General features: G+C 32.1%; 1 protein-coding gene across 2 annotated transcripts; it reads left to right on the top strand.

The window, feature by feature from the left end:
* The first annotated feature begins 6,627 nt into the window (after positions 1–6,627).
* On the top strand, positions 6,628–12,124 carry LOC114422678 (cyclic nucleotide-gated ion channel 2-like). 2 transcript variants are annotated; one of them, XM_028389154.1, is made up of 8 exons: positions 6,628–6,784; positions 6,955–7,630; positions 8,932–9,147; positions 9,253–9,566; positions 10,020–10,131; positions 10,255–10,491; positions 11,152–11,238; positions 11,341–12,124. In XM_028389154.1, the coding sequence occupies exons 1-8, from the start codon at positions 6,759–6,761 to the stop codon at positions 11,827–11,829; spliced, it is 2,157 nt and encodes a 718-aa protein (XP_028244955.1). In that variant the 5' UTR covers positions 6,628–6,758; the 3' UTR covers positions 11,830–12,124. The 2 variants fall into 2 exon arrangements, with proteins under 2 accessions (XP_028244955.1, XP_028244954.1); XM_028389153.1 differs by having other exon boundaries at positions 6,639–6,852.
* The last annotated feature ends 543 nt before the right edge of the window (positions 12,125–12,667 follow it).

Raw genomic sequence — 12,667 nt, 5'->3', positions numbered from 1 at the left:
AAAGGGTTTCGTATTCTGTCTTTTCTCTTTTTGGTGCAACTCTTTCCTTCCAACAATAGATGGTGTTGATGTGCAAGAGGAGCATAGAGAATCAATTACAACTACTGAAAAGTGAAAGAAGTCATGGTGGAGAGTTTCATTGGCTTCTCCAAAAGTTTGGGACCCAACATTTGTGTGATGATGCATTCCTATTTTCCTTCTACTACCAATGTATTACTACATCTAATTGTCAGCATTTGTGTTTAAGAAGGATCTGATCAATGAAGAAAATCACATATTCATATATCAATATGATAATCCTCTCAACTTAATACCTAAATCTTCGTCATGCATCTGCGGTTGATTTTTTTCAATATACATATTATCATTGATATTTGTAATCTTCATCTGGGTACTTCAGGTAGGTTTTAAAGTTATTAGAGTTTCCATCATACAATGCTTATTGGCTTCAAGTAATGGAGACTTATGATTTAGCCAGCCTTCTACAAGCATGGCTGCAATTGAAACCTGGATTGTTTGACTTTATAGTATAAAGAGCCTGAGGGTTTTGTGAAATCTTTATAATGAGAAAATTCATTTTCTTTTTAATTAAAAAAACAAATTTTTGGGTTGTCTTTCCAAGAAAGGAACCATGTTTCTCTTTCAATATGATTCTTATTATTGTTTTATTGTTATAAAGCAAACTTAAAAGTAATTTGAACTACATAACAAGCAAATTTTGTATTTCAATACTTCTAATACTTGCAAGGTTCATAAGCATGCATTCCAATATTGATATATTTTATGTTTATTACCAAAATTGTAACCTTTTCACTATAAATGCAAATGATTTTTTTTATATTAATTTATGTCCCACCATAGCTTAATGTAATGCCTGACAATCCATGCATCTTTGAAAATTTTCATTTCAGCCCAAAGAAAGGCCTTTATTACTATGTGGTTTACTTGAATCATGGAGATTAACATCTAATACACTCCCCAGCTTATTGGAACATTCTTGTATGTAGGCATTTTTTTGGTAAACCATCTCATGTAGGCCTTAACAGTCTAACAAATTGAGAAGTTAACCTTGGGTTAATCTGTTTTAACTGTGTGTATAACTATATCACTTAACGTGTGATTTATTGTTATGAGAAAATAAAAATTGTTATGCTCATTGTTGAGCAAAGATAAAGGCTCATTACTTGAGCCTTCAGGCTCTCACACAAATATATAATTTTTTGTCTGTGTTTGTTAGTACTTGAGTTAAAAAAAAATCTAATTCATTATTTGTTCTGCTATCTTTTGTTTATCCAAAAGGGCTAACTAATTTCTACCGATGTTCATAAGGAGTATACATTGCAAGGAAACAATGAAAGCTTCACTATGTGCTTATGTAGCTTCTTCATTCCAAATTGTTTTACCTTCTTTCTTCCTTTTACTTTTCCTTTTCTTGGGAGTCTTTTACATTTGATTGCAGCAGGGTACATGTGAAACTTTTAGATTTTGGATGGATGATTGTTTTATAAAGCTCTTCATATCTGATAATTGTGAAATTTGAGTTAATTTGATAGTCAATTTTGGCTAAAAATGATTGTAATTTCTTTACTTTACTAGTTTTTTTAATGAAATAATAAAGAAATTAATATATTTGCAGTTTTTGATTAGTAGAAGATAAAAGAAGAAGATTTCAAGTGCTTTGGAGGAAAATCGATGCGAAAATTGGAAGAAAAAGCCTTGAAGAAAAAATTGGAAGAATTGGACCACTCGTTTAGCGCGCACCCTCACTAAGCGGGAAAACTCAGGCTTAACGAGAAGAAGGTCCACGAGGAAGTCCAAAGGCACGCTTAGCGCGAAAGCTCGTGCCCAGTGCGAAGTCAGCGTGAAAAATAAGCCACCTTAGGCCTATAAAAGGAGTAAGAAACAGAAGAAAAATACACCACTCTAGAGACTTAAAGCTCTCTAATGAAAACATCATAGGCCTAAGCATCTCTAATAGGGGAAATCCTCTTTCTATGTCCATTATCCTCTTATCTTTTATCAATTCCTTCCCTTCTTTCATCCATATCAGCCCCTAAAGTGTAAAGTCTCTCATGGCAATGAGAGGCTAAACCCCATTGTTGGGAGCCTCGCAGGCCAACTCTTGTAATGTAACTCTTTCTTATTATCTATTAAATGCAATCTTGTTTCTATTACTCTTGTATGTGCTTAATTGTTTATTATGGTCTGACCATCCATGGATAATGCATTGAAAAATGGTTATTTTCTAAAAAACTAGAAAGAGAATCTAAATGAAATCATTGCTAGAAATAGACTGATATTCGTTTAGCCTATTTGACGCATCTCTAATCTTAATGCAATTTATTATTTTTATCTTTCCAAAGAAACTTGGGAGAAAAGAATAGATAAATTAGTCTCTTCATGCGGGAAACCAAAGATAGAATGTCTTAGTAGATGTGGGTGAAAATATAGATATCATTAGATAGAGAAAATCATTAACATTGCATCACAAGTAGTTTTGACATACTATGCCCCAACATATTTGCATTCCGAAGTATCTCTTTTATCATCACATTTATCTATTACTTTTCTTATCTTTAAATCTTTTATCTTTTTTATCTTCTATTTTTTTTAATCTTTAAATCTCTTATCTTTTCTTTCAAATCTTTATCTTATCTCCTACCTCTTTTTATCTTCTATTTTAAATTTCTTATCTCTTGCTTGTAAGTTGAGTTTGAATTAATCTAAGTACAAACAAAGTTCCTATAAATTTGACACTCGGACTTCCGATTACTTTATTATTAGAGACAATTTGATGTATTTGTCAATAAGTTAACAATATCTACCTCTTCATTATACATATTATCATGTAAATAGTGGTTCAATTGGGTTGGAGAAAATAATTAAGTAGAAGTGTAGATTTTCATGTTTTGCATATATTGGTTATCATGCATCACATTAACAATTAGAAACCTCTATATTAAGAACGACCATTAAGAATTGCTAACTGACGTCATCTAAACCTTATTTCTACCCAACTTTCACTGCTTGAGTTATGCTAACTGACACATTTATCTATAAAATAAATTTATTTCTTCAAATAAACTAAAAGTTGTTCTACTAATTGTCTAAGTGTAAAGGACTCTTTCTGTGAATTTTCCTATTCTTCTCATTAGAATATTTTTCTAGGGAAATAATTAAATTATTATGAATTTTAGTTCTTAGTTGGAGTGACATTTTATCCAGGTGTAATCAGTACACCATATAAACTCCAAAATGTCTTAATCTTCTCTTGTGCCAGTCTTGCTCTTATTTTGGAGAGAATTTCTATTTGTTGATGAACTTATTTAGGATGAACCCATTATCCTAGTGGTGAATACCATCATAAAACCATTATTATTCCTGACTTTTATAACTGCATTGATATCTCATGTAGTTAATGGTTCCTTCTTCATAATTCATAAATAAGTTTATCACACTTGTCTTTTAGAATTATAGCCTCTCAATGGATTTGATTTATGACACTTTGATTAAATTCTTTCATTTAAATTCTATTGGAACATCAAGCCTAAGGAACATTATGTATTGTTGTGTTTTGTTTTTAGGTTATTGGACATGTTTTAAATTCTATTGTAAATAGTGGCCAGAGCACAATTAGTGGTCCTAATGCTATGCAAACTTCTTTAGTTGGTACCACTTCTGCTTGATAGATGATCAAATATTGTTATATTTTCTATCATTTGTGATTCACTACTTGACTATTATATGCACATTGTTAATTTTTTTAACCGCGAGGGACTGAATTAATTTCACATCCATTTTAGTGTTTAGATTTCTTCTTATTTGAATTATCCTTGCAAGATTGCATAGATATTTTTGCTTGCCTTTTTTTAGTTTTGCACAATTAAACATAAATTTAAGGATATAATATAAGGAAGTACTTTTTATTTTTCCTTATAATTACAAATATAATCTTACTTTAATTTATTTCCAGATTTAAAAATAAAAAGAAAATAATATTTTTTATTATATCTATACAATTTTTTAATAATAATATTTTTATTATATCAATAAATAAAATAATATTTTTTATTTTTTTGTAAAAAAAGACATTTTAAGACAGTTATCTGAAGAACCGTTTTAGAATCCTTAATTTTTTATTTTTTTAAAAAAATATATTCTAATTTGATTTTCTAAAAATTGTCGTAAAAAATTTACTTTCTAAGAAAATTTTTCAAAAACCGTCTCCTGAATTTTTTCAATTTAAAAAAAATGGTTCTTCCAAAAGTCATTTCATAAAGTATTTTTTTTAGAAAACCGTCTTAGAATTTTTAATTTTTTTAATTTTTAAAAAAAATATATTCTAAGACGATTTTTACTCCGGTAACTTCAACAACAGTTGAAAATTATTGTAAATATCCCTCATAACAATAATAAAAAAAAATTAGTATTGTCTCCAACAATAATATTTTATCCTAATCCTACGTTTTATTTCTTTAAGGAATTGATCATTTACAAAAAATAAAAAATATGAAGTATCTATTATGTAATTATTTTCTTACACTATAAATTATAAAACTGCAAGGATTTTTTTATGATAACTCCATTCGAGTCAATAAGATCATTATATGCAACAAAACTGATAGAAACACTATAAGGTAATATGATGTATTAAAGAGAGTAAGTTTTGTTATTTATGTGAAAATAAAAGAAATAAATATTAACTGTTAGATATTATCGTGAATGATTGTTGGTATATTTATAATAACAATATAATATAAAGTTAGTATAAACTGCCATTTTAATTATTATATTGTCAGTATAAATTTAAAATATCTTTAATAACAGTTTAATTTTTATTAAATAAAGATTATATTAATTGGGATAGTATAATATTAGATCTCTAATAACTGGCATTTTTTTTATAATGTACGGGAAATCTCTAGACATTTTTTTGTTGTTGCAAGTAAACGAAGTTTAATTTTTATTAAATAAAGATTATATTAATTGAGAGGCGACGTTTAACTTGTTTTTTTAGATACGAACCTTAACTTTTGTAACTCAACATATTATGGGTCTGAGTAAAATTAAGATTGTTCTTTAAAAAAAAGGTGTTGAATTCAAAAAAAATTGAATGAAGAAAATATGATTGACTAAAGATTATCAATCATAAAAAAATTGATAAAAATTCTAACCAAAGAATATTTGGATCAATGGATGTATGGTACTATGGTTCTAGTCTAGAATAACACATTTCGGGTTCGAGATTGTTAAGATATAATTTAACAACGTACTCAAAATAAATAAAAAATGACGCACATTAATTAATAATATCCTTCTACTGTAAAATAATAAACTGAATACAGAAAATATGTGATTGCAGAAATGTTTCGATTTGAATATTATTGTTATGTGTCGCTTGGAAATATTTAATGTACTTTGTTTTTATTTGTTCAACAGAAAAGATGCCAGCTGGTATGCGAAGATAAGTAGAATGTTTTCCTGTTTCAAATCATTGTACTCTTGGCTATTATACGTTTCAAAATACAAGGCTTACAATTTTATTTTTTTTGAGAATTTTTAAAAATTAAATACCTTTTATTTTAAAGAAAAATAATGTTGATTACACATTCTTGGATTTGTTAAATGATTTTTATTATTGGGGTGTATTCTCATGCTACCATGCATCATTAATATCAGAATTTCGTTATTTGCCGTTTTTTTTGTGACACGTTATTTGCAGTTTCAAACAGGAAAAAGTTGTCACTATTGTATTGTATGTGACATTTATCACATATAATTATCTCTATTTTTTTTTTATCTTTTTCACTTTTAAACTAAAGGAACGATATTTTTATGTCTCAAATTTGTAAATAACCTTAATATAAAGGGAATTCAAGTTATTTAATGTTGTTGTTAGCTTAAAATTTTACTTGATAAATAATAAAGTGTTTAAAGAAAGTTATTAACAAATAAAATATTAAAAAATGCCAATAGCATTTTTTTAGATAAGTATATTTGTAACCTAAAAATCAAAATTTAAAATAAAAACAAAGTGAATGAACTTACAAAGTTCTTCTAAAATGAACCATACAATTTTCTGAATAAAATAAATTTTATAACTACTAATTACAAGGTTTAAAGTATAACAATTTAGAAATTATTATTTTTACGCATAAAAATCGAATACAAATATCAAAAGATTTTAAACAATTCAGACAACAAGCATCACGATCAACATCCTTGGTATTTAGAGTTTAAAGTTGAGTAGAATTAATTTTAATAAAAACAGCAATGTCTTCAATAGTTTGTTATACAAGCACATTAAATTTGAGTATATTATTTTTAATTTTTAACTTAATAGTTAATGCACATATGAACATTTTTGCATATAAAGTTGATGTAAAGTTTTAATCAAATTGAAATATAAATGGGTAAAAGATTGCATTATCCTGCCGATGTCATGAGTCATGCTATTTGGATGCAAAGTTGAAGGATAAGAAGAAAGGAGGAGAGTAGTGTAAGAAGAAGGAGGCAAATTACAAAAAAGAAAGTGGTCCCAAGTTATACAGAAAACGGCGAAAGAGCAGGGATGAGTAGCGAGTACCAACCCCACCACCACTCCCTCAACGTTGCGTAACCGTAAGCTCCAATTCACTTGCAAATTCATCCCTCTCATTCCCTTTCTCTTCTTATATACATACACTACTCTTCTCTCTCTTCCATCTTCCACACACTCTAACCCTCCATGTAATGCTTCCTCTCCAATATCATCAACCATGCCCAACACCTCCTCTCTCCTTCGGTACCTTATCTAATTCTCTCCTCCTCTCAAGTAATCATGTATCAGTGGATTATCGTGAGAGTTCACATGTATAATGATTATCACGTCTTGTCGGAATTTTGATACACTACTTGATTAACAAGTTCAACATAGCATATCATATTAACACATGATTATTGTTATGTCCACAGGTGGATTAGCAAAAAGTTGCGACCAAGGAATTCAATTAGCAATGGAGATAGCAGCAGCGACACCTTTCACAACGGTAACGGTGTCAGTACTGACACCGTTGTTGTGGATGACAATCCATTTAGCAGCGGGGTGGAGTGTTACGCCTGCACGCAGGTAGGCGTGCCGGTGTTTCACTCCACCAGCTGCGACAGTGCCTACCATCAGCTGCAGTGGGAGGCTTCTGCTGGATCGTCTCTGGTTCCAATCCAGAGCCGGCCCAAAAAGGTCCTCGGCTTCCGGACCGTGTCTGGTTTGACACGGGGGCCGTTCGGGCGGGTTCTGGATCCGCGGAGCAAGCGAGTGCAGAGGTGGAACCGCGCGCTGCTGCTGGCGCGTGGGGTGGCGCTGGCGATAGACCCGCTGTTCTTCTATTCGCTGTCGATAGGGAGGGAGGGGTCGCCGTGTTTGTACATGGACGGAGGGCTGGCGGCGATGGTGACGGTGGCGCGGACGTGCGTGGACGCGGTGCACCTCTTGCACGTGTGGCTGCAGTTCAGGCTGGCGTACGTGTCGCGGGAGTCGCTGGTGGTGGGGTGCGGGAAACTCGTGTGGGACGCGCGTGACATCGCGTCTCATTACCTGAGATCGTTGAAGGGGTTCTGGTTCGACGCATTCGTGATCCTCCCAGTTCCCCAGGTAAGGATTTTTCGTAAATTGCTAGTTTCATTCACTCTATCCCACACTGCCAAGTACAAACACTCGCTTCTTTCGTTCTATCTTCTTTCTCACTCGCACGTGTTTGCCACTTCGGTCTTCACTTTGGAGATTGGAGGAGAACAGTGGGGTAATTGAAAAAAGTAACGTTAATAACACCTTTCACTTGTTTAAAATTTTTCTGTTTTTTTGGGGTGAAATGACCTTTTTTTTGTATACAATAATGGATCCTGTTGTCAAGTGTAATGGGAGAACAGATTAAAAAATTAAGGTGAAAGAACACTGAAAATTATGGTAACGAGTGTCTTATTAGAACTTTTTTTATATGAAATAAACTTTTGGTTCTTCAATTATTGCTCCCAACAACCTTGTCAATATTCTCTTTTTAAGTAAATATTATACTTGTTAAAAAAGCTGATTTATATTATTTTAGTTAACAATAAAATTTTTAAAAATATATCACAGAAACGTAATTTTTTTAACAAAATTCTGTTTATAGTATGTGTGATTTTGATCCTTCAACTTTGTTTCAAGAAATAAGTTTCTTTATTTTTATAATTAAGCAAATTTGATCTTCCATCGATTTTCCCTACTTAAAACCCTTAATTTTATCTTGTTTTTATAAAAAATAATGATTATGATGGATTAAGGATGTAAAAACAGTTTTGAACTTTAGAAGTTAAAATTTTTGTGAAAAAATAATAAAATTTGAATGATATTATAGATATGAAATTAACCATTAAATGTTTTCAATTTTTTTATATATAATTGATGTTTTGGTTAGTATATTTTGAGTAAAAGAAGTTTTAGAAGAATTCGATGGATTCAATTTCTGTAGATTTGGGGTAGAAAATGAGAAACTTAAGGGTTTTAAGTAGGTAGCTCAATTTCTAAGTCTTAACGCACTGTGCTTATAAGGTTGAAAGTTTGATTTCACAGTCTGCTACTTTCCATCGAGTATTATTGGCCTACTAAACCATAGACATTTCAGTGATTTCACATGGTATGTAGTACATGTCAATGGTTCACAGTCACATCTTTGTCTTGGACCTCTTGGAGTTTTGGTATCTCCATTCATGTGTTGCCTCCTGCTCAATTGACTATATTGAAATGGCTTTTCTACAGCATGTATTAAATTGAAAGTTTTGATTGAATCCGAGTTTTTTTTGTTCTATCAAATCAGTTGCGAATTAAATTATATAGAGGGTGGCTTTAGAAGCCAATATAATTAGCATATACTCACTAGTCTGTTTTGTCTCTGCCTGTTTTCCTTCTGTTTGCAGGTTGTGTTTTGGCTGATAGTGCCAAAATTGCTACGAGAAGAGAAAATTAAAATCATTATGACAATAATGCTATTGATTTTTTTGTTCCAATTTCTCCCCAAGGTTTACCATAGCATCTGCATGATGAGACGAATGCAAAAAGTCACAGGCTACATCTTTGGCACTATTTGGTGGGGCTTTGGTCTCAATCTCATAGCTTATTTTATTGCTTCTCATGTAAGCAAATCCCACAACTGATGTTTGAGCCTGTCTATGATCAAGTTGTCACTAAATTCATTGCTAAAAAGTTCAATATTTTTTTCCCTCATGGTTAATTTATAGGTTGCTGGAGGGTGCTGGTATGTCCTTGCAATTCAACGTGTTGCATCCTGCCTCCGGCAGCAGTGTGAGAGAACTAATGGATGCAATCTTTCTGTGTCATGCTCAGAGGAGATATGCTACCAGTCTTTGTTACCAGCTAGCGCGATAGCAGATTCATGTGGTGGAAACTCAACAGTGGTAAGAAAGCCTTTGTGCTTAGATGTTCAAGGACCTTTCAAATATGGGATCTACCAATGGGCACTTCCTGTCATATCCAGCAACTCTTTGGCTGTAAAGATTCTTTATCCCATTTTTTGGGGTTTGATGACCCTCAGGTATATTGGTCAATAAACAAACTCTTATTGTTACTATTTCTCAAAGTTCAGAAATTTGTGCTTGTTCATGTTATTGTATAATATTTATTTATTTATTAATCTATATACTACATTTTAATTAAAAACTTTAAAGCTCAAATTTATGAATCTTATCCTTACTTGTACGGTGTTCGACTTTCTCATTTCTACCCAATATGAGACTTTCACTTCACACTTGTCCTCCAATACCTCGTTAAGAACTCAATGTTACACATTAAGAAATATGTAATATTGTTTTATCTAGTTATTAGTTTTAATGAGTTAAGAAAATAGATTGCATATGGATTCATGCAAAAATGTTTCTTTAATGTGTATGATTGAGATGTATCCAAAGTTATATTGTACATGAAATAAGCCTCACACCTGATGTACTGAGCATCTGTGTGTTTGAATGATCCCTACCAATTCTTGCAGCACTTTCGGAAATGATCTTGAACCCACAAGCAACTGGCTAGAAGTGATTTTCAGTATATGCATAGTACTCAGTGGACTATTGCTTTTCACATTATTGATTGGTAACATTCAGGTATGCAAAGTACAATATTATTATAAGTAAATATGAAAAAATGCTGGTTATTGTTGCACTTGCTGAAAAACTATTTCATACTCAAACATAGTCTAAACAAATGGAATCATTGCTACTGTGTAGGTATTCTTACATGCAGTCATGGCAAAGAAGAGAAAGATGCAGCTGAGATGTCGTGACATGGAATGGTGGATGAGGAGGAGGCAGTTGCCATCGCGATTAAGACAAAGAGTTCGCCATTTTGAACGTCAAAGATGGGCAGCGATGGGAGGAGAAGATGAGATGGAAATGATCAAAGACTTGCCGGAGGGGCTGAGGAGGGACATCAAGCGCCATCTTTGCCTCGACCTCATTAGAAAGGTAAGTAATGTTCAAATGAAAGAAGTTAGATAAATGCCTCAATAAGTTGGCTAGTATTCTTAGATGTTAGATTAAGAATTTTTTTATATTAATAATAATGTTGTTTAATCATCACTACATCAAAACACTAGAATGTTGTTTGACTCCATCAGAAATTATTACAGAATTTTTCTATATCACTTTCCCGAAGAGAAATTAGTTGCTTGCTCAGCTGCCTCAAACACATGGGTCTCTGCTTGCATGATAGGCCAATCAATTGTTACAAAATTTTCTCAATAATCCTGTTACAAAATTCACCGCAACATGTTGGAGATCCTATATTGACTAATTATATGATCGAAATAGTGTATATATGTTAGGGGCAACTTTCACCCTATAAACTAGTTTTTTGGAGTAAAGGTTAAATTCAAAATTTTAAAATAGTATTAAAATCTATCCTTGTAGTTGTTGTTAGGCCTATTAGGCTATCCATTATTGGACCACCCTTAAGTGTTTAGTCCTGCAGATTTCATGCCCGAGATGTTCACATATTTATAGAAACAACAGTATTACTGCATAGGGAAAATTACATCATCACTTTGTGATGTGCAAATAACAAAACCCTTTTGCTATGGCTATGTAAGCAACCTCTCCTAATAAGTAATTGTTTCTGTTTGACAGGTTCCTCTATTCCACAACATGGATGATCTTATTCTTGACAACATCTGTGACAGGGTGAAGCCCCTAGTCTTCTCTAAAGACGAAAAGGTATTAATCATGTAAACAATTTGTATCATCTGAGACCAAATTTTCTTCCAAGCATTCCTTGTAGAGAAAGACCATCATGTTGTTATTGCCCTTGTAAAACAGATAATCAGAGAAGGTGATCCTGTACCAAGGATGGTGTTCGTTGTCCGAGGGCGCATAAAACGCAACCAAAGCCTTAGCAAAGGCATGGTAGCCTCAAGCATCCTTGATCCCGGAGGGTTTTTGGGTGACGAGCTACTTTCATGGTGCCTTCGTCGGCCGTTTATCGACAGACTTCCGGCCTCCTCCGCCACATTTGTATGTCTTGAATCAGCAGAAGCCTTTGGCCTTGATGCCAATAACTTGAGGTACATCACTGATCACTTCCGGTACAAATTTGCAAATGAGAGGCTGAAAAGAACAGCAAGATATTACTCATCCAATTGGAGAACTTGGGCTGCTGTCAACATTCAATTTGCTTGGAGACGTTACAGGCAGAGGACTAAAGGTCCTGTGATCCCTGTAAGGGACACTAATGGAGGCACTGAACGCAGGCTCTTGCAATATGCTGCATTGTTCATGTCATTAAGGCCACATGACCACCTTGAATGAAAGCTGGTGTGTCCATGTTTTTTCTCGTTATTGATTCTTGATCCTCAATAAAACTGTGTCCATGTTGAAGTTTCCGTGGAAGTCCTGGAATCATTCATGAAATGTATAAATAGGAAAAGCAAGAAAGTGAGTATGAGTATTTGAAAAATCACTGAGGCCCTGTTCTTTCATTTGATTTTAAGTTTAGAATAATGATTTTTTCATGGGATTTGTATCTTGAGCAATCCCCTGACGAGGCTGTTATGTGCTTATTGGATGATTGGTTGAGAAGTAGTAGAGTCAGTTTTACAGTTTTGTTCTGGTATCAGAATCTAACTAAATATTGTCAAGTAGTTATTTAATTTTATAATAATACATACTAAAATTAGATAATATATGACATTGTAATTTAAATATGAATTCAACTTAAATATAGCAATTGCATGAATGTTTTTCAGTTTTTTTTTTCATACATTTTATATAGCACTTGTCTGCCTCAATCCATGGTATCATTTATTATATTATATTATATTTTATTTTATTTTATGTATTATTGTATAAATAACATTTCTCAATGTTTTTCATACTAATATTCAATCATAAATTGTTATAAATGATAAAATTGTTAACTTTTGCTATAATTTATTTAAAAATCATGTATATGATTCTAATTATTTGAGAGTGTAAAAAAATTAACATTAGCATTTCATAAAAACATCAAACATAAATAATACTGAATTTATAATCCACATGTTTCTCACATGATCTCTATAGGACGTTAATCTATCAAAATCTAACATTTTTGGATCTAATATAAACCAGGAGAAAGGTATGCATTTGCAAATTAATTTTACGAATA

The sequence above is a fragment of the Glycine soja genome, chromosome 8, assembly GCF_004193775.1.
Source record: "Glycine soja cultivar W05 chromosome 8, ASM419377v2, whole genome shotgun sequence".
Lineage (NCBI taxonomy): Eukaryota > Viridiplantae > Streptophyta > Magnoliopsida > Fabales > Fabaceae > Glycine > Glycine soja.
The sequence above is the reverse complement of the archived record's forward strand: the minus strand, read 5'-3'. Positions and strand labels throughout refer to the sequence as shown.

What these genes read in the sequence shown, in the direction of transcription:
- LOC114422678 (XM_028389153.1), top strand. Translation starts at nt 6,821, where the DNA reads ATGTATCAGTGGATTATCGTGAGAGTTCACAT. An exon ending in ATTATCGTGAGAGTTCACAT is followed by an intron (nt 6,853 to 6,954) that starts GTATAATGATTA and finishes TTATGTCCACAG; the next exon opens with GTGGATTAGCAAAAAGTTGC. An exon ending in TATTGATTGGTAACATTCAG is followed by an intron (nt 10,132 to 10,254) that starts GTATGCAAAGTA and finishes GCTACTGTGTAG; the next exon opens with GTATTCTTACATGCAGTCAT.